We start from the raw sequence: 26,000 nt of genomic DNA, 5'->3' as shown, positions 1-26,000 counted from the left end.
GTGTGTGTAGACTCACCTCACTGTTGAGGAAGCAATAGAGGGTAGCCACAATCAGACCCTAAAACACACACATACAAAACTATTACTGACTAAACATCAGCTTATAGTTTTGTACAGCTTTGAATTTAAAGAAATGACATGTACTGTACCAACATAAGGGCTCCGATATAGAGGCAAAAATGATTTTTAAGATAATGATTAGCTGTGAATTTTGAGGATTTTTAAAACATTAACATCTCAGGAGGCAACTGCAATAGTTAAGACCAAGTTTTAAGATGATGAAGACACAAACAAATAAGAATTGAAGCTCTATTTAAGTTACTACACTGGCAATAAACAGTCTTCGTGTCTTTTCAAAAGTGGACAAAATCAGATAGATCAAACTTTTGGAGTTCTGGGAGACACCACAGGGTTTCTGTTCAAAACAGTAGGAGATACCTAAATAGGTATAAAAACTCTTCCATCTCTGTCAGTGAATCTCCTAAACTCAGAATGCAAGGATGGTGTTGCACATATCTGAACACATTTGATGTTTGTTACTTGTCGGCACTAAGCCCTTCATGCCTGTTTCTGCAATATGTATTTCTATATGGAAGCCTTAACATGCAAGACAGACAAATTATTTAGGGACAAATAAAACCTTGAACCCTTTAATGTCCAACCAATCAATGGAGAGGATTTGGTCTACTGTTTGTCTACTCCATATTTTTACCCTGTCTATTAAGCATTTTGATGTTTATCTAAAAATGTGCATGTTTGTGTACTTCTGTATATAATGTAAAATAAGTGAAACCTGTTATATTATGTCTACCTGGAATGATCCCAGGGCAAGTTCAAAGAAGATCTTGATGTGCTTCATGTTTTTGTCAGCCGGTTCCATCAGGTACACAAACACCACATAGTTCACCCCAAACAGAGGGATCAGCAGGAGGGTGGACTTAGCCAGACGTCTACAGAAAACACACACACACATTGATGCAGAAATCAAAAACTCAATAGGGTATGGGCCTAGATTTATTTGTCAGACCATGATAGTCCAACAGTGTTTCCAAATGCTTCTGTTATTGACAACATTTTTGTTTCTGGGCCTTAGTGTTTAGTGTAAAGTGTAGCACTTTGTTCCTTCTCTCCTCCAAAAAATGTTGGTTTGTGGACACTCATTTATAAGCCTCATGTTCAGCATTTTGGCTGTTGGCATTTGAATTTTTTGGAGGCATACGTGACCATATTTGGACGAGAGGGTAAAGCTGCGAAGGCGCGAAGGGTGGATCTGACTGAGGTTCTGTGGGGATCTGTTTTGGAGCCATGCTCATGTGGCCATTAGAGGAACTGCAGTTAGTGGCACTTCTGCATTGGATACATTTCTCAGCCCCAGAGGCTGCCAACAGGTAGACCTCAAAATGAAGGTTTCCAAACAGATGTCCAAGTTTAGAAACACTACAATGTGGCTGACAGATGGTTCACCATGTCACTTGAAAGCCCTTAAAATATAGAAATCTAATCAATAAAGGGTCAGAGGTAAAATATGTACCTGTACTGCGACTGTTCATTTCCTCCAACATCAGTGCAGCGCAGTTTCTGCACCAGGATGCGGATGATGCTGATGAACAGGATGAAGTTGATCTTGTAGAGAAACAAAAAAGAAAGGATGACAGACACGTGTTAGTAAATAGAGTTTGTTCTTCAACAATAGAAAGAACAGAATCAGATCAGCTGTGACATGGCCACAAAGACTTGTCTTGGTGACACCTATTTAGATACTTAACATTTCAAATTAACTATTTTAGGAGCTGTATGCAACATTCAGAACATTAATACAGCAGGAAACCACTAGTTGATATCTAAAGATAAAGCTTCGCAGTGGGTTGCTGTGATGTCCCTGAGAGTTTGTCCCACTGGCTAGCTAATTGCCACCACTCTGCACTGCATTCGTAGGACGGGTACAGCTGAAATCAGGATGGCATCGCCACAGAAGTGTAGCGCACATCCTCTATTCTCCCCTTGTTAAACACTGTTAGCTCTGTTAGCATTGCTTAATAAGTTAGCAAAGTTAGGTGCTAGCTGCCAGCTCAGCCACTTTCATGTTGAAAACCATGTGCAGACAATCCCACCTCAGACTCTGAATCATAGATATGCTCTGAATGTCACATACATCTTCTTTGAACAACAAATGTAAAGTAATTACACGTCTTTTCTATCCAGGTGCTTAGTCCAGAAAACGTAAAGTGGTTTCCAGTGGTGGAATGTAACTACCAGTAGTACAGCACTTCAGGACATATTTTAGGTGCTTTTACTTTCCTTAAGTCTGTTCTTTTCATGCCATTTTGTACCTCTACTCCACTACATTTCAGAGAGAGATATTGTGCTTTTTACTTCACTGCACCTATTTAATAACTGAAGTTAATAGTCACTTTCTAGATAATCAATTAGTCAGTTGACAGATAAAAACTATTCTGATAATTGTTAGTCATACTATGAAGTATTTGTGAAGATTTGCTCCTTTTCCTTTGAATAATGTTAACAATTTCTCACTTTTTCACTATTTTTACAAACCAATCAATTAATTGATTAATAGAGAAAATAATCTGCAGATTGCTGAAAATAATTATTAATTCATAGTTCAAAATGAGCTCCACCTCAGCCAACGACAGCAGTAAGTAACAGTTTCAATACAGGACTTTTGCTTGTATTTTTTACAGTGTGGTATTAGTACTTTTACTTAAGTGAAGAAAGGGAGGGAACAGAGAAATAAAGTTCAGGATGACAACGAGTTCTGATTAATTATCTGCTTTCCAACATGTTAGGAAATAAACTGCTGAATGATTGAACCTTATCTGAAGCTTATCTCTTCCTGTTATCTCCAGTCTGCACTGGAAGGCAGACGCACTGAGATGTCATACTAATGATAAAAATATTTTCTTTCAGTACATGCAGCTGAATAATGGAAACAGGAAGAGTGATAAAGTGATAGAGATAATTAAAGTGAAGCGCAGCAGGTCAAAGTGATGATGGATGTCAACTGTTAGTTTCCTGAATCTACTGTTCAAGTTCTATAAAATAATAAAAATCCAACTGCAAAGAGTTTATGGGGTTGAAACTGGAAATCCGACTGAGACTGTCCTGTGTAAGTGTATATAGTGGATATTACTAAATTTGCATCTTTAAATAAATACTGTAGTAGGACTAAATAAAACTAAGTCATGACAGAAAAACTGAATTTGTAACCTCATTCTAATAAATTGTTGACTCACAATGACAGACGCCATGATGGGCCAATTCATCAGTCTGTTGGGGACAGGGTTGTCATTCATCTCCCAACACCTGAAAAGAAGAAAATAAATCAGTGAGGTTTCATAGTTTTTTTTTAGTATATTTAAAACCCGAGCTGTCTCAGTTTATAAGCGATCTAAACATCTGGGTATTTTCTTGAAGTTAGGAACTCCAGCATGATGACAACACTAGTCCAGCAGTTTGAAACAATGTTTGCATTTACAGATTCTGGATTTTTCAACAAGAGGATGTTTTAAAGGTTGCAACTAATTCATTGAACTATTTTGTAAAAAAAAACAACAACAACAACAACATATGTGACAAAATATTATTCCAAGTGTATACAGAGTATTTTCTTGTTATTATACACATATGACTATTGTCACACATGTATACTGCCAGATATTAATACATACTTTCAACATATTGTACCACAGTAGCCAGAACTATAACTATAATATTATTACTTTCAATAATGTTGTTGTAAGCTACTGTCATTACCTGCATCTCTCTCTCTCTCTCTCTCTCTCTCTGTCTCATTGTGTCATACGGATTACTGTTAATTTATTATGCTGATCTGTTCTGTACGACATCTATTGCACATCTGTCTGTCCTGGACGAGGGATCCCTCCTCAGTTGCTCTTCCTGAGGTTTCTACCGTTTTTTTTCCCCGTTAAAGGGTTTTTTTTGGGGGAGTTTTTCCTTATCCGCTGTGAGGGTCCAAAGGACAGAGGGATGTCGTATGCTGTAAAGCCCTGTGAGGCAAATTGTGATTTGTGATATTGGGCTTTATAAATAAAATTGATTGATTGATTGATTATGACTGAAGGGGATCTTTAATTCTTCGGTTTTGCTTTTTTTTCTGTCTGAAAAGATCTTACAATCTTCACAATCAGAATCAAATTTATTGCCAAGTAGATTTTCACATAAAAAGACTGTGCTTTAGTGCATAGCAATAAACATATTGAGAACAAATAAGAGATAAACACAAGTACTGCAAACAGTGGAAAGTCAATTCTCAGTGTCTGTGCTTGGGAGCCTTCAAGTTTCCACATCATACTTCTAAAAGCTGCATACTGGACTGTGATTGGCTCCAAACTAGTTGTGATGTCATAAAACCTTTCTGGTGCATCCAGAAATGTGATAAACTGAGATTTCAGTTGAGCATAGAGAAACTTTCCATCCTTTAACAGATTAATGTGAAAACAAACTCTGCACAGACATAATTCTGCACAACTGGGGTCGAACAGTGAAGGAACAATAAACACATTTTGAGTGGAGAGAGACTTTAAATCGGTTTGCAACGTAATGAAGGACATGACAATACTATATGTCTTGTTTTTCTACAGTGTAAACACCTGACATCAGAAAGAAACTAACCTATGATAGATTATATAACTTAATGTCATTTCATGTCATCAGATTTTACTTCTTTTTTTTTTTGTCTGTTATCCTGGCTGCTGTGCTGGTAGAGGCCACTAGAGGCCGACAGTCTTTATGTTCATTAAAATGCTAAACAACATAGACTTACCTTGTGTCCTCCAGGTTTATCCTACATATGATCCACGCTACCATGAAAACAAAAGGGATTCCTGAGAGGAGAGAGGAGAGGAAGTCTGTTTAGATTCTCAGTCTGCACATCCTCACGAGGTGCCACACACACACACACACACACACACACACACACACACACACACACACACACACAGATGTACATTAAACAGCTGGAGCTGAGTGTTGATGCATTAGAGAGGAAGTGTGGGTAAAGTGGTGATGGATGGTGGAAGGACGTGTCACATGGCAGCAGAATGGAGCTGAGTGAACACAGAGGAGCCAGGAGACTGTTTACCACCAGCTTGCTACCACCCGACCTTTCATGAAATACACTGGTCTGCCTCACCAGCATGACACTCTGTCTGTCTTTCTGTCTGTGCGTACAAGAGTGTTTTTGCAAGACATTTTCAGCCGCAATGATGCAATACTTTTGCTCTTGGTCTTGCTTCCTAAAATCTACATGAGAGGGTCGATACCACTCTACTGTCTGTGCGGAAAATATGAAGCTACCACCACTAGCTGGTTAGCTTAGCTTAGCACAAAGTAAGCAGCTACATTTTTTTAACATTTTAACTAAACAAAACATAACGTGTTAATCAGTGAACTTTAGAGGTGAATCTAGGCTTCGTTACCTTTGGATGGAGGCTAGCCATTTCCCCCCATTTCCAGACTTTACGCTAAGCTAAGCTAACCAGTTGCAGTCTACAACTTTGTATTTACTGTACAGACATGAGTTTTATTGATGTTCTCCTCAAACTCTTGGCAAGAAAGTGAATATTTTCCAAAATGCTGAGCTTGTCCTTGAAAGCCACCATGTTTCCTTTAAAGCAGCTACTATTTTTAGGTGCTTATTAACATCTTTCAAATTATTCTGATGCAGTAATTTTTTGTTTAAATGAAAATTCTAAAATACTTGTGAAAAGTGGTGCAATCTATGTGTTGCTTGTTATGCAATGTTTACACTAGACGTGGAAGCGCCCTGATATGTCACTTGTTGCACAGCCATCCATCAGCAGTCGCCTGGCTGTTCACACCAGAAGCACATTGTTTTGTGCCTGTCATCTTTTCTAATCACACATAAAGCTTTATCTGCATGGATGCATATCTTATCATATATCATAAACAGATGTTTTATATCATGTCTAATGTGTCCTTTATATTGCTTATGATAGAATATCAGTGAGTTGGGTTTTTTTTTGCCAGAAAAAAATAGACCAGCTACCAAAACTGTCGCTGCAGATTGGGAGCCGACCACAGAGCTCACAGTGCTGTGGTGTGTCCACTATGAATAGCCCAGTTGGTCGACATGGGTGCCAAAAGGAAGTGAGCAGGGCTCAAAGAAAAATCATCGCTCTTCGCAACACTTTTGCATTGAGTGTAAACCTGATGTTAGTCCACACTTGGCTGGCTAAATTTTAAAATGTGCGTCCACGCTGGTGTTTCTCAGGTTGTTTTTACTTTCAGTTAGCAGTGAAATGCTAAACAGTAAGAAAACAGGTGAATCTCTTCCTACTCCTCTTTCTGTCAGCAAACAACAAAATTCTGCATCACAGCCAGCACAGGGCAAAATATGTGCCACAGTTGTGTTTTTTAAATACATGTTCTACTGATCATGCTCCCTGCCCTGCCAATCTCCAGATTTCAGCAATTAACTTCGTTATAGAAAAGTTTAATATTAATTATAGCCTAAAACTAAGAAAGACCCAGGTTGTAAAAACCAACAGAGTATGTTGCAGTGCTCCCGTTGCGGTGCAGCTTACCCCAGCCGATGATCATGTACATGGAGAGGCGGGTGGAGTAGCTGTGGACGACAAGCAGCAGCGTGTGCAGGTAGAGACCCTCCACCAGCAGCCAGAAGAAGTTGGCCATGACAAAGTAGTTGAAGAACACCAGCGTGGCCTTACAGCCCACCTACAACAACAAGAACAACATACTTTATCACATTATTTCATTTCGCAGTGACTATACAGTACACACACATTTCATAGTAGGCCTGTAGATTCTAGATGACAATAAAACTTGAACTGAACTTGAACACAAAGGAGGTTTGGGGGTCACATTTAGGGCATCACACAATTAACCTTTTAACAACTAAATTTTTTGCCTTTTGTTAGTCATTTTTGATTGGTTGCCAAGCCTCAAGAAAGCAGGTCTCATGTAATATGTTCAGGTGTGGCCTGACCCTTTTCCTATTGACTGGCATGAAAATAACCACATCATACATGTACTAATAGATTAGTCTATTTGGTCATAAAAAAATTAAAAATAAATAATAAATAATATTAAATAAAAAATAATCCAGGTAAACTGCAACCCAAAAATATTGTTCAAGGTTAAGCCCCTTCCACACTACAAACAGAAAAAAATATAAGCAAATATTGAAATATTTTAAACTAGAATAGAATAAAAACAACTAAAATAGGCAACAAAATTGACCATAGTATAAAAAGGTAACAGTAAAGGAAGAAATAAAACAAATTATACTTACAAGAAGATATACAGTTGAGTATACACATGCATTTATACATGTATATACATAGAGAGAGAAAAAAGTACAAAATATGTGTAGTATTAGTTTAATAAAGCGTCTCTAAGGGTTCAAACAAGCTGTAAAATATCATATTCAATGTGGAAATCAAAGCACAATAGAGAAACTGAAAGACAAAGTCCTCTTAAGTACAGTGAAATGTATGTGTGTGTGTGTGTGTGTGTGTGTGTGTGTGCGTGCACGTGTGTGAAGTCACCAGTGAGGGTTGCGTGCTGCAGTCTGAGTTTTGGTCGTCTGAGAAGAGCAGCGTGTCTTTGGTCAGCACAGCTACAGCTCGCAGCATGAACGACAAAAACAAGTTCAGATGGATGTAGTTCCTCGTGCAGTGGAGCCTCCTGCATGTATAGACGTACACACACACACACACACAGACAGACACGCAGAGGAACATTGAGAGGTGTGTTTACAGAAGGTGTCATGGTGTGAATCAAGTGAAGGATGTGGTATCTAAACACGCTGATAGCAGCCGAGTGAACAGCTGGAGTCGATCCAGACTGAGCTGCAGTATTCATCAGCCTCACACAACAAACTGTTATCACCCTGAGTGCTCTGTGTCTTAGGAAACACGTGTGTGAGTGTATGTGTTGAAGAGTGTATATGTCTGCTTATAAGTAATCCTTATAGTATCCTGCGTTTAATGTTTTAAGGTTATTCTTAAGTCCTGATGTAGCTAAAGGCTCGCACACATGCTCGACACTTAACTGTCGATCATCATCATGAATATTTACTATCATAATCTAAATTTTCTGCATTTCTTTGCACAGAATAATACGTCTGCATTTAAATTAACTTCAGCTGGAGGAGAAACATACGTGAGGTTAATGTCACGCTTCCACATAATGATTTAATCTAAACTAAATCACAATTGTTCCAGGTATTTTTGATGTCTTATGTATCACAAATATTTTACACAAGGTTGCAGACATCAAAGGCAGATGTTGAAATGATTCTTGATACCTTTGACACCTTACCATAAGGAGCAACAGAATCATCACTGCGGAAGACTGCATTTTATTTCCTTATTTTCTTTTTAGGAATTAGTGATGAAAAAAATGCATTTGACTTCTGAGTGTGACTATTCTGCTGTTTTTTATAGTGCATTTTTGCCATAAACATCTGATTTTGCAGACTTTTCAACACCAATGGAGCCCTGAACCTGTCCAGTTAACAGCTGTTAATATTAATGCACAAAAGATTCATTTGAATCAGAATGGGAAGAAGTGTGTGGACAGTTTTCTTCTTCTTCTTCTTTTTTTTTTTTGGTCAGATACATTTTCACCGAAATTGCGAACAACATTTTTTTTTTTTTTTTTTTAAGTTTAGTTTACACTGCAAAAGGATGTTTTGAATATGCAATTCATGCTCATCTATTTGGCATAAAGTTAATTTATATTACAAACTGATACACAGTGAATGAAAAACAGAATTATGATGCTGATCAGGCCAAAAATGAACAAAAAAATAATAATCTGAAACTAAAAGTATAAGACATTAACAAATAATGCCACTGTTGTTCTCTTTTGCATTACCTCAATTCTCACAGATACTGTTTTGAACATTTCAGTTCACTTTTTCAGAGTTATGTTTCACTCTTTAATTATTTTCCACACAAACCGTGATACCTGAAGATACTTCAAACATTTTAAGAGGTTTTGTCTGACTGGTTTGACTGGTGTGGTTGTGTGACTGGTGGACAGATGAGTGAGTATGTGTGTCTGTGTGTTTGTGTTTACCTGAACAAACAGATGATGATTGAGCTGGTGAGCAGAGTGATGAGGGACAGGCTGTGGCCCAGAGTGGACAGGATCCTCACCACCCTGTAGAAGACCAGCTGCACAAACAGAGGAAAAACATTAAATGTGCACTACATGTGAAATAACGTCTTAAGTCATAATTAGCTAATATGAACACAATATGTGTCATATCTACATAGGTGGGTTATGGCTGACCCTGTCTGTGGCCCATTAACCAACTATCAAAACATCCAAGCAAAGGCAAATTTAACTGTTAAAAAAAGGGATGCTCAAATGTTGAAGCTAAAAATACATACAAGACTCTTACTAAATATAAAATACTTATTATATTATGACATTTCTGCCATAATATATGCCCCTAAATCCTACACACTGGACCTTAAAGTAAAAGTACTAAAGTATTAGCATTTTCTTAAAGTACCAAAAGTAAAAAAAAAAAAAACAACCCTCACTGTGCAGAATGGCCCATTTCATAATAATTATTGATGCATTAATGTGTACATCACTTAAATATTGCAGCTGGTAAAGGTGGAGCTAATTTTAATGCAGTTACTAGCTGGGTGACTTATCCCACAACGATATATCTTAAGTTATTAGTTTATTTATATTTTGTAATAATAATCAAGATCTGCAAAGTGTAAATTTATCAAATAAATGCAGTGCAGAGAAGTATAAAATTACATAAAATGAAAATACTTGAGTAAACTACAAGTACTTGAATTAATGTATAATTACTTTCTGGTTGTGCTTTCTAGAAAAACAAAATATAAAGCCACTAGAGGGCGCTGCTCTCTAGTTCTGTTATCTACATATTACATCAATAAAGTGGCTGCCTGAATAATTATTGTTTACTCCTTCAACAAGTAAACAAAGCTGTTGCCTGGGGCCTGTAGCACAAAGCGAGATCAATCTTTCCTGGGTTACCCAGACCTATCCTGGGTTGACTAACCCTGACAATGGCAATCAGGATAATTGGTATCACGATGCTGGATATCAACTCGGTAACTCAACCCAGTGTTGCTTTATCAAGAGCCGTGAACGTGCACGCAGCGGACCAATCACAATCGTGAGAGAAGCGCAGCGTCACTGAGCATCACTGAGCGTCCTCACAGAGCGCTGTATGTGAGGAAACAAAAGTATTTCTCGTGAGGATCAGAGATTAATTCTCCTAAAATATGAGGAGAAGAAAAGCAACGTTACAGAAAAGGCCAACACCGTGGCAGCTGCAGGAGGAGGACACATGCATGGCAACGCATAACGGGATGAATAATGTTTAGTTTTAGTTTAGATTAGTTTATTTGCACATAATGTTAAAAACAGACAGTATAAAATTTACAAGATTAAAAAAAGAAAAGTGCCGGAGAGGTTAGAAGCCACTAAAGACTTATCAAAGAAATTCCCCTGTCAAAACATCAATGAAATCACATAATAGAGAAGAAAAAAAAACAGGTAAGGAAAAAAGAAATAGAGGAGGAGAGAGAGAAAAATCAAGACAAAACAAGGTAGCAAATAAAATTATGTGTAGGCTAAATTACTCATCACTGGTTCAAGTAGCTACAGTACTAGACTCACAAGTCAGTCTTCAGACGCTTTGCTTAACTAAAGACTGATGACTTTCTCCCTGATTTTGTGTTTAGATGGGCGGATACAATTTCAGAGTTCAAAAAAACTCCCTACATTGCAGAACCAATAGTAAATCCGCAGGGCGGTCCTTCGGTGGCTCACTGAACTCTTGTGCTTGTAAACATAGTCCGACTAGAAACACGTGTAGCGGTACAAAATGGTTCAGCCGCACTCGCAGAAAACGCCGTCAAAGTTAGTGAATGTTTGTCGCATTTGCGGCGACGCATTCTCGCCAACTAAAAGAAACAAACATAATCTTTTACAAGGCCATAGCCGTTTCTCAATATGCGTTCTATGCAACTTCTGTTCTTGTGGACTTGTGACACGTCATCAGTCACAGCCCAAGTACTGTTCCAATTCAAAGTTCACATCTAGCCAAGTTCAGTCCAAATTCCCGGATGTGTTCTCGCCACACCCATTTCACTGGGGATGCATCGGGGCAGACTTGTGCGGACTTCAGACAGCCAGGTATCCCAGCATGTATTTCGCAACAATCATCGGAAAATGACAAGTGAGGGAAAGGCGCACAATTGTAAGCCATAATTACCGATATGTAACTGTTGTGTTGTCACGGAACGTAGTGTTTTCATGTGTAGTTTAAACGTCAGACCCGTGGTCGATGTTTTAATATAGAGCCCAGTTGAATGTGACTGAGGTCCGCTAGATGACAGCGGTGTTTATGAGCGCTGACACCCCTGTCATCTAGCGGTGTCAACGCACATAGATAATAAACAAGCGCTCAGGCTGCCCCAGAGAGCAGCCTCTCTCGGGTAGTCCTTTTGAAATTCATGGCTGATATCTCTGTAGTGGTTAAATATGAAATGTAATTCATTTGGCGAATGTCTAATGGCCAATATTCAGTCTCAGTAGAAGATATATTCTTATGTTATTAAATGTTGTAACATGTTATTGTTCTTTGCATTCTTTTGCTTATTTAGGCCTATGTGTTTTTACCATTCAATAATGATTGTAAGAATTTATTGTAATTTATTTATTGTATTTAAAGATTAATTGTCTTTATTGTAGTATTTATTCAACAGCATTTTAAATATTGATTATCTGATATGAATTGTATACCTGATGTCTGAAGTGGGGCTGAATAAAATTTTCCTCTTCACATCTGACCTGTTTGATCCCATTTATATTGTTGAGGACAGACTAAATGAGAAACTGCTGTCAGTGTAATCCAGTACAGTTCAACAGCACCACAATCTACAACTCAACACTTCAATAAAATGTTAGACTGAATATTAAACTGTAGACGCAGGGCTGGGCTGTGTTTATATTATTTTATTCTAAATGCATGTATACAACACAGTACAACAGCCAAGGCGAGCGGAGGTGGTGACATCATCAAGTTCGCTGCTGTTCCAAAAGCAGAAATGACTGTACTCCCGTCCTCCCGTTCTTGGGAAGTCCGGACTCTCACGTGGTCCACAAGTCCGAACTGCCGAACTTGAGTATTGAGAAACGGCTCAAGACTCATCTGTCCAGCCGCCTTGTTGTTTACAAATACAGTACAGGCCAAAAGTTTGGACACACCTTCTCATTCAATGCGTTTTCTTTATTTTCATGACTATTTACATTGTAGATTCTCACTGAAGGCATCAAAACTATGAATGAACACGTGGAGTTATGTACTTAACAAAAAAAGGTGAAATAACTGAAAACATGTTTGATATTCTAGTTTCTTCAAAATAGCCACCCTTTGCTCTGATTACTGCTTTGCACACTCTTGGCATTCTCTCCATGAGCTTCAAGAGGTAGTCACCTGAAATGGTTTCCACTTCACAGGTGTGCCTTATCAGGGTTAATTAGTGGAATGTCTTGCTTTATCAATGGGGTTGGGACCATCAGTTGTGTTGTGCAGAAGTCAGGTTAATACACAGCCGACAGCCCTATTGGACAACTGTTAAAATTCATATTATGGCAAGAACCAATCAGCTAACTAAAGAAAAACAAGCGGCCATCATTACTTTAAGAAATGAAGGTCAGTCAGTCCGGAAAATTGCAAAAACTTTAAACGTGTCCCCAAGTGGAGTCGCAAAAACCATCAAGCGCTACAACGAAACTGGCACACATGAGGACCGACCCAGGAAAGGAAGACCAAGAGTCACCTCTGCTTCTGAGGATAAGTTCATCCGAGTCACCAGCCTCAGAAATGGCAAGTTAACAGCAGCTCAGATCAGAGACCAGATGAATGCCACACAGAGTTCTAGCAGCAGACCCATCTCTAGAACAACTGTTAAGAGGAGACTGCGCGAATCAGGCCTACATGGTCAAATAGCTGCTAGGAAACCACTGCTAAGGAGAGGCAACAAGCAGAAGAGATTTGTTTGGGCCAAGAAACACAAGGAATGGACATTAGACCAGTGGAAATCTGTGCTTTGGTCTGATGAGTCCAAATTTGAGATCTTTGGTTCCAACCGCCGTGTCTTTGTGAGACGCAGAAAAGGTGAACGGATGGATTTCACATGCCTGGTTCCCACTGTGAAGCATGGAGGAGGAGGTGTGATGGTGTGGGGGTGTTTTGCTGGTGACACTGTTGGGGATTTATTCAAAATCGAAGGCACACTGAACCAGCATGGCTACCACAGCATCCTGCAGCGACATGCCATCCCATCCGGTTTGCGTTTAGTTGGACGATCATTTATTTTTCAACAGGACAATGACCCCAAACACACCTCCAGGCTGTGTAAGGGCTATTTGACCAAGAAGGAGAGTGATGGAGTGCTGCGGCAGATGACCTGGCCTCCACAGTCACCGGACCTGAACCCAATCGAGATGGTTTGGGGTGAGCTGGACCGCAGAGTGAAGGCAAAGGGGCCAACAAGTGCTAAACACCTCTGGGAACTCCTTCAAGACTATTGGAAAACCATTTCAGGTGACTACCTCTTGAAGCTCATGGAGAGAATGCCAAGAGTGTGCAAAGCAGTAATCAGAGCAAAGGGTGGCTATTTTGAAGAAACTAGAATATCAAACATGTTTTCAGTTATTTCACCTTTTTTTGTTAAGTACATAACTCCACATGTGTTCATTCATAGTTTTGATGCCTTCAGTGAGAATCTACAATGTAAATAGTCATGAAAATAAAGAAAACGCATTGAATGAGAAGGTGTGTCCAAACTTTTGGCCTGTACTGTACTTCCGGGTAGAAAACCAGCAGAGTTTAGCTATATATATATATATATATATATATATATATATATATATATGTATATATCACCGTTTAGACTAATCTGATGTTTGTAAAGTCTATAAACACAATGATTGAACAAACATTACTATTTCTGTGTGCACGTTTTGTAATTAATAACATGGTTATCGTAGATTAGCTGGGCTAACTGTTAGCTGTTAGCCCTGTTAGCCGTTAGCGATGTCTGTAATAACCAGTAACTCAATAAACAGTCCGTGAAAAAAATATTGTTTTCCAGCGGATATCTTAGTTACAACATGATTGAGCTAGCAAAGCAGTTTTGTGTTGCTATGTGTGGTATTTATTCAGTTTTGGGAAATCACGATGTCTAGAAAGCATCAGTGGCTGCAGCTGACAGGGACAGCTAACAGCAGCAGCCAAGCTAACATCAGGACGTCATCTGTTAAAAGCCTCCCGTTGTCGGATACGACATGAAACTACTCCAGTTAGCTCAATCATGTTGTAACTAAGACATCTGCTGGAAAAAATATTTTCTTCATGGATGAGCACACGTTTGATAAAACAGAGTTAAATCCCTCTGCATCCATTTTCAAGCTCTCTGTGTGTTTGTTTCCTTGCAGACGAGAAAAGGGGGAGCGCACATTTCCAGGAAGGCGTGTCCTTTTCAAAAATGCAAGAGGCGTTGCTTTGTTGCCGGCCGTTTTCGCCGGTATGTTAAACACACTTTAGAAAGGAGTGTCCCCAGACTACTACAGTACCTGTACCTGTACATCTGACACTGATCAGACCCTTGAATCCCATGAAATCAATGCTGCACAGATGAATTACGTGTATTACAATTATCATCTAACATCATTGCGTCTGATAAATTGGTCTTCTTTGTCATAACGTTATAAATGCTATAATAAAGCTTAAAGCTGACGTCACAATTAAATCATATCAACGCCAAACTGATAATAATAAAATAATCATCCTGATATTGAGCTGTGTTAGAAATTAACAGCTGCGCAAAAATATACCTAGTCTCCCTCTTTAAAAAACAAAAAGGAAAATCCCTCAAACACCATGAAGTGTAGACATGATAGGCTACTTTCCACATTTCCAGCAGCAAAGCTGTCAATTAGGCCCATTACCTTTAACAGGGATCATTTCCTCCAACAAAAAAAAAACAAAACGTTGGCACTAATTAATGGTGCTATTAAGTGTCCGCAAATGATCAGTTTCTTTCTTATGAAGGGGTGGGATGAAATTTCGACTACTTTCCACTCCTTTTTGAACAATCTTTTCATTGTCTGTTGTTGTTGCTTTCTATTCTTTTTTAATGTTCAAAATAAACTTTAAAATCAAAATCAATCAAATTAATTAAACTTCCTATCATGACTGGGCTGCATTTCTGTCAGCGGAGTCATTTTCTTCCTAACAGCTGATTGGCCAGTAGGTGGTGCTTTTTATAGGATCAGATTCAACCCTGAACTTACCCTGCTCCGGAGCAGGATAGCCGTTCAGAGTAAGTTACCATGGTGATCTACCCTGATAAGAACTGAACCGGCTTTGTGAGACCGAAAACCCAGGGTTAACCCTGAAGTTACCTTGCTAAGACATTAATCCTGCTTCATGATACAGGCCCCTGGTTACTGAAAACACCAGGAGCCTTGTGTTGTCGTTTAGGGAGCTGATGAGGAGTCCTCGTCACCCTTCCGCCAATCAGAAACAAGTGAGTGACATTAAGCTTCCTTATACCTTTGAAAAAGCACAAACAGATCCATGAAAGGGTTTTATATAAAATGTTTTATCAAATATAGTCTACCCATTTTAGATTGATTAATTAAATGACTAGTTTGGATGAGTTCAGGTTTATTTTCTTTCCAAAATAAAAGCCATTTTCAGGCCTGTTTCCCCCTCACCACCCAACAGTGATAAGACTGATATTTAAGGATGCACAAGACACTTTCACCACCACTCACTGAGCTTGTGGTGCCCCATGTGTCTTTTTACAGAGTGGAGAGGGTCTTTCACAATAAAAGCAGAGTCAGGATGGATGAGAGTCTGGTCCATTTCAAAACAGTACAAACTCCCCACAAACTCTTCAGGTCGACACACAGAGATGGATTTGCCCACTGTGTGTGTGTGCGTGTTTGTGTGTGTGTGTGTGTGTGTGTGTGTGTGTGCGTGCGTGCGTGCGTGCGTGTGTGTGTGTGTGTGTGTGTGCGCCTTAGAGTGCCTGGCGTTCATCGCTCTCTCGTCATCTATAAACAACATTCCCCACATCTGACACACCATCTGGCAATAAACTGGACTTTCACACACACAGACACACACACACTCTTTCTCAGTATATACATTTAAACATGCACGAGCACGTCCACTGTAACACACACTAACTACGAGCTCTTTCACAGTTAGTGTCTGTCAAACACATTCTTAAAAAACACATATGATGCAAACGTACTGCTCAGATTTGCACACATACATTGCGTGAGCACGTATGTTTGACAAACTGATATATTCATACATGCAAGAATGCACAAAGCATTGTGTTTGTACTTCTAAACTTGTGATGACCCTCACTGACAGAATGCAGCCCAGTCTCCAGGAGAAAACGTTGGTATAGGTTTCTGCAAACCAGAAATACATAACTTTTGTTTTATACGTATCATACCAACATTTCTAAACTGACGTATTGGCAGACTTTGTCATCAGAAGGTGGAGGGGATGGTGGGTGGCATGATACCTAGGTGAGACACTGCCAAGCTGCAGACCACTTTAAGACCAACAAACAATAAAACTTGGTTTTAGTGAGGCACTGCTTTGCTTTCATTGGCTCTTCAGCTACCAAATGTGTTTTTGTTCCATTTTGCATGCATGGTCTCATTTCAAAGGTAACATTGAAGGTTTGTCTCCAGCAGTCAGAATCACTGTCACTACTTCTGCCACTGAACTATGCAAATTTCAACACACTAAATATCTTCCCCTGAATATTTTCTTGAAAAAAGATGCTGCAGATGACTAGAACAGGGAGGTATTAGCCGGAAAACACTATGGAAGCCTAACATAGTCCAAATTTTATCCAGGCACTTTTCAAAAAAAGAGGGTAAAACACTGTACTGAATGTATGAATATAAGTGAAAAACCAATCAACACAGACAGAAATGTCTGTTTAGAAGGTTACTGTGTATAAAAACACCTAGAAAACCTACATTAATAAGAAAGACTTATTTCTCCCTTAAGACAACATAGGAGCCAGTGCGAGTGTCACTGACTACAACACCCATAAGCCTTTGTGCTACTGTGGGCCAATTAAATGGCTTTAATCCCCCCAAAATGTCAGTAATGCACAATCCCCTAACTCAGGCCCTTGTTGGCTATGGAGGCCATAGCAACAGCACTGGAAGGTTCCTATTGGCTCAAGTGAGATGTCAGTCTAAAGGCCAGGAGCTCGCCACCATCATGGCAGCACGCAGTCAGTTTTCAAAATGCAGAATGGGAGAAATCATGGATAATGTATGGAGAAATATGATGAAACGATGCAACAGCAGTTTGTGGTTATCTACCGATGTAATAATGTATTCAAACAAATATTTCACTGGATTTAGATCGTCAGGACCTTTGGGAATGTGTGAGAGATGAAATGGGAGCTCTGGAAGCTGTGATTTGGTCAGGATAGTATGGATTTGTGAATTATGACAATGCTTCATAGGTGGGTTATGACTGTTACGACCTGATCAGGTTGTTTGTCTGACAGAGAAGTTTACTGAGCCTGCTGTGGTGGTCGTATCTTGAAATGGTCAGCATCAATGGCACCACGAGAAGCGTAGCTTTTGAACACAGGTCGTATGAGTAAACCATTAAAACAACAACAAACACAGCAGATGTTTTACTTATCATAATCAATCAAAAATCACCTTAGGATGAACCACGGACGGGCTATTGGATTTCTAACAATTCTAATTCCATCCTTAATCATCACAACTAAATGCCAAACCCCAGCCCTCACCCTTGACGAGAACTAAACTTTATACCTAAAACCAAATCTTTTCCCCAAAACAGCAGGACCACGCAAAATATCTCCACTCATGTAGCACTGAGACAATAAACGTAATTTACTTCAAGATTTCATTTTCTGTACTTTCTCCTCTCTGTCCGTCTTTCCAGATTTCTTTTTCCATCCTTTACTCTGTCCATTTTGCTTCTCTCCTTTCCTCTTCCTTCGCTTAATAAGTTCATGTTTCCTTGGTTCTTTACTTCTTTTCTTCCTATTTTTCATCCTTTTCTTCCTTCTTTTCATCCTTAACTTCTTTTCTTCCTACTTTTTAATCTTTGTTCCTTATTTATTCCAACCTTTTATTCTCCTATCTGTCTTGTGTTTTCCCTTACTTTTTTATCTTTTCTTTTTTTCTGGGTTTTCAAAATCATTCGCTTTCCATATTTGGGGATTTACACTGTTGATGTTTTAACATGTCCTTCGTTATGTTCCTCCCTTACTTTTCTTCCTACTTTAAACTTTTTCTGTCTTTCTTTCTTTTTTCAACTACTTTTTACTCTCTATTTTTCTTCTTCCTTTTTTAATATTCTGTCCTTTTATTGATATTCTTTTTTTCCTGCTTTATTCTTGTCTTTCCTTCTCACAATGCTGTCAAAAACTTCGATCTTTAGATTTTTCATTTTAATATTTGAAAATATCACACATTCACGCAAATAAACACTCTGAAAGTAACCCATCTTCCCTCTTTCATATTTCTGTCCTTCTTTTGTTTTCTTTGTTTCACCCTTTTTGTTCATATTTTCCATATTTCTCTCCTTTTGCACTTTTTTTCTGCTTAGTTTTTTTCTTTCATTCCTTCTGACAAGGTTTTCAAAAATCCTTTGACCTCAAAATTTGGGGATTTTCTTCATTGATATTTTAACACGTTCAGGCATATTAACACTAACAGTAACCTGACCGTGATTACTTTTAAATTTCTGTAATTTTGAATATGTCCTTTCCTAAAATCTCTGAGAACATGGTTTAAAATCAGATACCTTTACAAAATGTTTTGTGTGTGTGTGTGTGTGTGTGTGTGTGTGTGTGTGTGTGTGTGCGATTTGACTAGACTTGACAATGACCTGGCAACATATATAACACCACCTGTCATCACATTTTAACTCTGACATTAATTAATCCTGCACAGAATGAAACTAACCCAGACTGTTTGAAGATTTCAGGGCCTTTAAGAAAACTTGTGAATCCGGGATTTTTTTCTATGGTAGCAAAACTAATTTTACTTACAGTAAAGGGTTTCAGTACTTCTCCACCACTCTCTGTCCACTCTAAATACGTACACACACAGGGACAAATAAGTGAGGATACACAGACAGTCGCAGCCTGGCATCAGTGTCTCATTCCTAAGTTTGATTCTCAGGCCTTCTGGCTGCGAGCTGATGACCTGCTGGCTCTGGTCTGCTGCAGCCACATTGCCTTCTATGTCCAAACACATCTCCATCCATAAACTCTGGCGCACTCGCCCTTCTCTGTCTTCCTCTCTGACACCAGAGAATTAAAGCGATGTTGAACTTTAGGCTGAGCAGCTTCCTGGCCACGATAGAAGTCTAAATCTGTCTGTATCTGCTGCTGCTGCTGTGTGCTGTGGCGAGTTTTAAATCAAGACCGAGTCATGACAGGGATCAGAGGAATATGAGGACTGTGACCACCAGAGCCGGGGCTAAACGTTCACACATTATTCCTGCACATATTTTAAAAGAAAAGGTGAAATTATTCACACATTTAGGGTAAAATCATCAACTAGTATAGATAAACAAGAGTCTGGGCTGCCTTAGTTCCACTGGCACAAACCTTGGTACTGTACACAATAATATTTCAGATAAAAGTGTTCCTCCAACATTATGATAATAGTTTGGGAACATGTGCACATTGTATGTGTGTAAATTACATCACAGTTGTATGTTTTAAGTGGAGAGGAAAATGTATTGTAAAAAACACATTACGATATATAATATGTAACTACTGTAATTGCTTATATAGTTTTGTCAAACAATCAAGTGACTAATTCATGAATGAACCTCTGACTCAAATCTTTCTCTTTTCTTTTAATAACAGAGGCTCGTTTTTTTTTTTTTTTTGCTCCTTCTTATAGCTCAGCTCAGTTATTTAGTTAGGATCCGGATTTAAAGGAGCAGTGTTTCATGGGATTTACCGGCATCTAGTGGTTACAATTTCTTAAGTGTTCATTTTTCAGGAGGTTTTAAGCAGGAGCTGAATTATTCTCAGAGGTCTCTTTCTCTCCAAAACAAACAGACCAGGAGATTTAAACTATTAAAAACACTGAATAAAGCAGTTTTACATTACAAATCAGTGCATCTTAGACACTGTTTGACATGTTGGAGAAGAGCCACAATCCAAGCACCTACTAATGTGTGCTCACATTTTGTCTTTGATAAATTAAGAGTCAGACATTCAGATGATTTTTAGTGTGAGCTGAATGATCCACAGAGGTCTCTTTCTCTCCAAAGCAAACTGACCCGGTGATTTAAACCAATAAAATGAATGAATAAAGCAGTTTGATGTTGATTAATATTTTCTGATGCCACTCTAACCACTTCCCTTCCATGACCATGGGAACGACTCAAAACACGGAGTCAAATTCCTGTATGTGCACACAAACCTGACCAACAGAGCTGTTTGTGATTATGCTTAATGGTGAAGAGATGTTAGGAAATGAGGAGGAGATTTTTTTTTTCCCCCATTCAAGGGTTTTTTTGGGGGGAGTTTTTCCATATCTGCTGTCTATGGAGTTAGATTTGTCTCATTAATAACTGTAAATGCACAGAGGGTGATCTATAAATATTTCTTGATCTGCACACGTTTCATAATTATGTGTGTGAACAGATTGACAATCTGTGTGTAAATGTGTAATCTGTAAATATAAAACACATTCCACAAATACAAAAAATATCTGTGAATACATTAAATTAATTTGCAAATAAATGAAAAGCATTTGTGAATATCTTCCTAACATTTACAACTTTCGAACAGGCATTTGTGTTTTTATTTGTGAATCGAAAAAACATTTGTGGATCTCAGTTCTACGCGTGTGGATTTGCTTTTTACACACACAGATTTTTGAGACAAACTTTCCGCCGGTCCGAACAAAAATGCACTCGTATCACTCGGCCATCCTCGGATAGCACGTGATCACCCAGCTGATGACGTCATCTCCGCATGTGAAAGTAAGAGCATGCAGTCTTTCTATGAGCTGTTTTTTGTTGTTGTTTTTTTAATAATACAGTGAGTATTACAGTAGTGTGTGTTTATTTGTTCTATGTATCTGGCACACACTTTTGTATACATTTCTGTTTGAGTATGAAAGGCACGGTGGCTTGGCTGCTTCTTCAGTTGGCAGTTATCAGCCAACTCATCCTTTATATTTTTCATTTCGAGTAGGATTAAAGTCACAAAGCACTTCACATCTTATTATTAGTGTACTCTTACTAATGTAGTTGTCATGTCTGTGCTCACCGCACCATGTTTAGTCAGGTTACATCGTTTCAGTGAGGTTACGTTAACTGTTGTAAGATATGACAAGTGGCAACACCCTGGTTAAGGTCTTTGATAGAACAGCTGTTGGTGTTGGTAGCTCTTTTTGTTTAGAAATGTAATATTGTAGTTGTATTGTTCATTGTTAATATGTAGATTGTTAATATGTAAGCTAACGTTAGCTACTGAAACAGCATCTGCTGCCATGGCAACCGTAAACATTTATGTTGCGGGCTGGGGGGACGAAAGCAGGGTGCAGCATTTTATACATTGTTAATAGACCAGAAGTCAGTACCATCCAACCTGTAAAGAGGGCCACGGTAGAAGATGCTGGTGACTGACATCCAGACATCTCTCCACAACCTTTCAGTGCTAGTGTAATCAGTCCAAATAATGGGGTTTAAGATTTAGACATTTTCAGCACAGCATTTAAAAGACCATTTTATTGTTAAACAATAATAGAAAATAAATACAGCTATTCATAAAATATATTTGTATTCATAAGAATGAATAAAAATGCAAAATATAAGTGTACCTACATCTGATCTAACCCATGCAGTCTATGTTCTAACTGCTGGGTTTTCTAGTTTCAATAGAGCCATAAGTCATGATGACACAAAAACACTTAGATGACTGACCAGTAGATGGTGGTAGCAGGTCTGCTGGCCAAACAAAGACAACTGCCAACTGATTATACATATAGACAATACCAATTATACTAAAAACAACAAATGGGGTGCATGATTACAATAAATGCAATGGTAAGTGAAACATGACACAAGTTATCTTTTACAGGTTGGATTAACAATGAACAATACAACAACAATATTACATTTCTAAACAAAAAGAGCTACCAACACCAACAGCTGTTCTATCAAAGACCTTAACCAGGGTGTTGCCATTTGTCATATCTTACAACAGTTAACGTAACCTCACTGAAACGATGTAACCTGACTAAACACGTGAGCACAGACATTACAACTACATTAGTAAGAGTACACTGATAATAAGATGTGAAGTGCTTTGTGACTTTAATCCTACTCGAAATGAAAAATATAAAGGATGAGTTGCAGGGGCGATTCTAGGATCAGAGGTTTAGGGGTGCTGAGCACCCAGAGAGCTGCCCGGCCAGGCAAGATAAATTTTACTGTTTTGTACGTTTTAACTCAATTTCATTCCCACATTTGTGAAAGTAAAGCACAACCCTTTTTGGGAAAGTCTGTGACTAAACCATCAAATCTGATAAAGGTTATTTAAATGCTGAGTCACAGCAAAAGAAGAATGGATTGGAATCATAAAAGAAACATATCGCAACCCTAATAAGACAACTCATTTTGATACAGCAGCTCCTCAACATACACATAAACAGTATGTATGTTTCTGGAGTAAACCAGCCCCCTATAGTGAGTACCAAAAATACCAAAAATGGACCTTGGACTTATTTTTTGGACTTTTTTTTGAAATGCAATGCACAACATGTAACATTAACACATTAACAGTAATTGACTTTTTCAGTGTTTGTCTCTGCCTTTTTCCTTCTTGTCTGTATTATATAATACAAATACATAAATAAAAATACACTTCAAAAAAGAAAAGTGCTTGAAATCTAATAATAAATACACACAATAGGAGTTAAAATGTTAATGGGCATCCAGTCAGTTAGCTAGTCAGTAGCACCTTGGCTTTAATATTAACACATGCACATGACACAACAGCTAGCTTCTCTCATTCCAACCTACGATTAAATGCAGCAAAAATGAGGACTGGTAATGATAATAATGTGTTGGTATTGAGTGGTAGAAGTTAAGAAATGTGCCACATATCCTGGTTTAAGCCAGGTACTTACACCACTACTGCATATCACCCACTCTGGAAGGCAGCGCATTGCTCTGTGCAGATAGAGCGCTCAGAGCTAGCCTGAGTGTCAGACTGAAGCTCCCAGAACCTTCAGTCTGTCATGGCCTCCACTGAAGGCGATTTACAAGGGGGAGGAAATTTGATTTTTCCCTAACCAATCAGTAGAGATCAACGACTCACCCAGAATCTGACGTCATTAGTATCCATGCCTCGGAGGTGCCGAAAACAAGCGAGCATTGCCCGTTTAAAATGTCTCTGTCGTCGTGCACGCCCAGCTGCATCGCTGTTAAATCCAGTTTAGCAGCTTCCTTAATTTGGTCCTCCATTAACGCGAGTAGTGGCAAAATACCTCGATAGCATCGTTAATGTGGTCTGTAGGATCTGTAGCGGTCGCCATTGTTGCTATCCTCACCAGTTACCCACCGGCGTACAGCTTGACATCAGCATGGCGCTGATTGGCTAATCGCTAGACCCGCCCCCACCCCCGGCATTCATTGGTCCATCCATCGTTTGGACGAGATAAATCGCAAATTCATTGAAGTATGCCAGACCAGAGATGCAAGCCTACTCAGTTGAGTGGGCGGGGTCTATGGTCTGGAACCAGGCTAGCTCAGAGCCCGAGTCAGGGAAAGGTGGGAGGGATGGGGTGGATCAAACCATTTTTTAGGCAAGGGGGGGTTGCTGCTGTATTTTTGTTGTTAAAATATTACGTAACCAAGTGCTGTATGATTTTGACACTTTTCTAGCTTGTTAAAAAAGGACATACAGTAAAAAAAAAAAAAAAAAAAAAATTTTAAATCTCTCGAATTTTAGGGGTGCTGGGATTCAATTTAGGAGTGCTTCAGCACCCCCAAAAATGGGCTAGAAACGCCTATGATGAGTTGGCTGATAACTGCCAACTGAAGAAGCAGCCAAGCCACCGTGCCTTTCATACTCAAACAGAAATGTATACAAAAGTGTGTGCCAGATACATAGAACAAATAAACACACACTACTGTAATACTCACTGTATGACATTAACATAAAACAATGAATGCACGTTACTTATCGCTGATTATTATTAAAAAAACAACAACAAAAAACAGCTCATAGTAAGACTGCGTGCTCTTACTTTCACATGCGGAGATGACGTCATCAGCTGGGTGATCACGTGCTATCCGAGGATGGCTGAGTGATATGAGTGCATTTTCGTTCGGACTGGCGGAAAGTTTGTCTAAAAAATCTATGTGTGTAAAAAGCAAATCCACACGCGTAGAACTGAGATCCACAAATGTTTTTTCGATTCACAAATAAAAACTGAGTTCACAAATGCCTGTTAGAAAGTTGTAAATGTTAGGAAGATATTCACAAATGCTTTTCATTTATTTGCAAATTAATTTAATGTATTCACAGATATTTTTTGTATTTGTGGAATGTGTTTTATATTTACAGATTACACATTTACACACAGATTGTCGATCTGTTCACACACATAATTATGAAACGTGTGCAGATCAAGAAATATTTGTAGATCACCCTCTGTGCATTTACAGGTATTAATGAGACAAATCTAACTCCATACCTGTCAGGTTCCAAAGGACAGAGGGATGTCATATGCTGTAAAGCCCTCTGAGGCAAATTTTGATTTGTGATATTGGGCTCTATAAATAAAATTGAATCGAATTGAATAGATGCAACACAACCCTGCAGATTTGAAGCAGGGGTGCTGCACTTTGTCTGCGTTTTAATCTCTAAACTACCTCTATGGTTCTTATTGTTGTGCTTTTAGCAGTTTATTTCACTGAAGCCAACGTGTGTGATGCAAAGTCAGTGACCTGAAATACTTTGGTCTACTGTGCCACTGCACGCAGAAAAAACTGAGCAAAATGCCCAAGAGTCCGGCATGAGTCCTGTATGCTGGATTTAGTCATTTTAGCTCCCTCGTAATTTTTCCTTTATCAGTATTTCCATGAACTGCCCTGCTCCTGAGACAAACAGTTGGATTTTCAGGGTGTCAGAAACATTTGACAGAAGTTTTGTTGTGTTAACAGATGTGCTGTGTAAAGAAGAAAGGACAAATGATGTGTTCAGGGAGTCTCCTGTCTGTGTGTTTTCAATATCGAGCACATAATTTACATTCTCAGCTCAGACTGGGCAGATATTTTTCTCACGTTGCCACTGTACTGCTGCACAGCAAATTATTTCCAAGGTGATGTGTTTCCACAATTCGTCTGTCTTACTCAAGTGTTTCACCCCTGGCTGTGATAATTAGTTGGTAATTGAAGTCTTCTCAACTTCCCAAATTGCTCATTGGACGTCTTTTTAAGTCTATAATACTCAAAAAAATTAAGGGAACACTTAAATCACACTTTAGATAATGGTTAACGAATATTTCAAGTTGAAAATTTTTACTAATGTATATTGTGTAATTTGTTGAGAACAAAATGACGTAACGGTCAATCGCTCATCAACCCACTGAGGGCTGGATTCAAAATCAAACCGAAAGTCAAAGTAAAACATTTAAATCCCAGACTGATCCGACTTGTGTGAATTTTATCACAGCAACTCATAATGTGACTCAGTAGTGTGTTTGGCCTGTTCACGCCTGTCACGTGCTCAGTGTAAACCTGCTCTCATCTGTGAAGAGAATGGGGCACCAATGGCAGAACTGCCAGTTTTGGTGTTATCTAGCGAATGCCAGTCGAGCTGTGTGGTGCTGGGGTGTGA

General features: G+C 38.8%; 1 protein-coding gene across 1 annotated transcript in view; it reads right to left on the bottom strand.

Moving 5' to 3' along the window:
• The window catches only part of LOC117264959 (vasoactive intestinal polypeptide receptor 2-like), a 72,640-nt gene that overhangs the window by 3,507 nt on the left and 43,133 nt on the right, over nt 1–26,000 (bottom strand). Inside the window, exons 5-12 of the mRNA XM_033639300.2 lie at nt 9,106–9,203; nt 7,569–7,707; nt 6,585–6,735; nt 4,802–4,862; nt 3,252–3,321; nt 1,532–1,623; nt 812–950; nt 17–58 (exon numbers count right to left, since the gene is read on the bottom strand). Of these exons, the coding sequence (XP_033495191.2) occupies nt 17–58; nt 812–950; nt 1,532–1,623; nt 3,252–3,321; nt 4,802–4,862; nt 6,585–6,735; nt 7,569–7,707; nt 9,106–9,203 (792 nt within the window). The remainder of the gene's footprint in view (nt 1–16; nt 59–811; nt 951–1,531; nt 1,624–3,251; nt 3,322–4,801; nt 4,863–6,584; nt 6,736–7,568; nt 7,708–9,105; nt 9,204–26,000) is intronic.

Source organism: Epinephelus lanceolatus, chromosome 20 (genome assembly GCF_041903045.1).
Source record: "Epinephelus lanceolatus isolate andai-2023 chromosome 20, ASM4190304v1, whole genome shotgun sequence".
Lineage (NCBI taxonomy): Eukaryota > Metazoa > Chordata > Actinopteri > Perciformes > Serranidae > Epinephelus > Epinephelus lanceolatus.
This window is presented reverse-complemented; position numbering and strand designations above follow the sequence as displayed.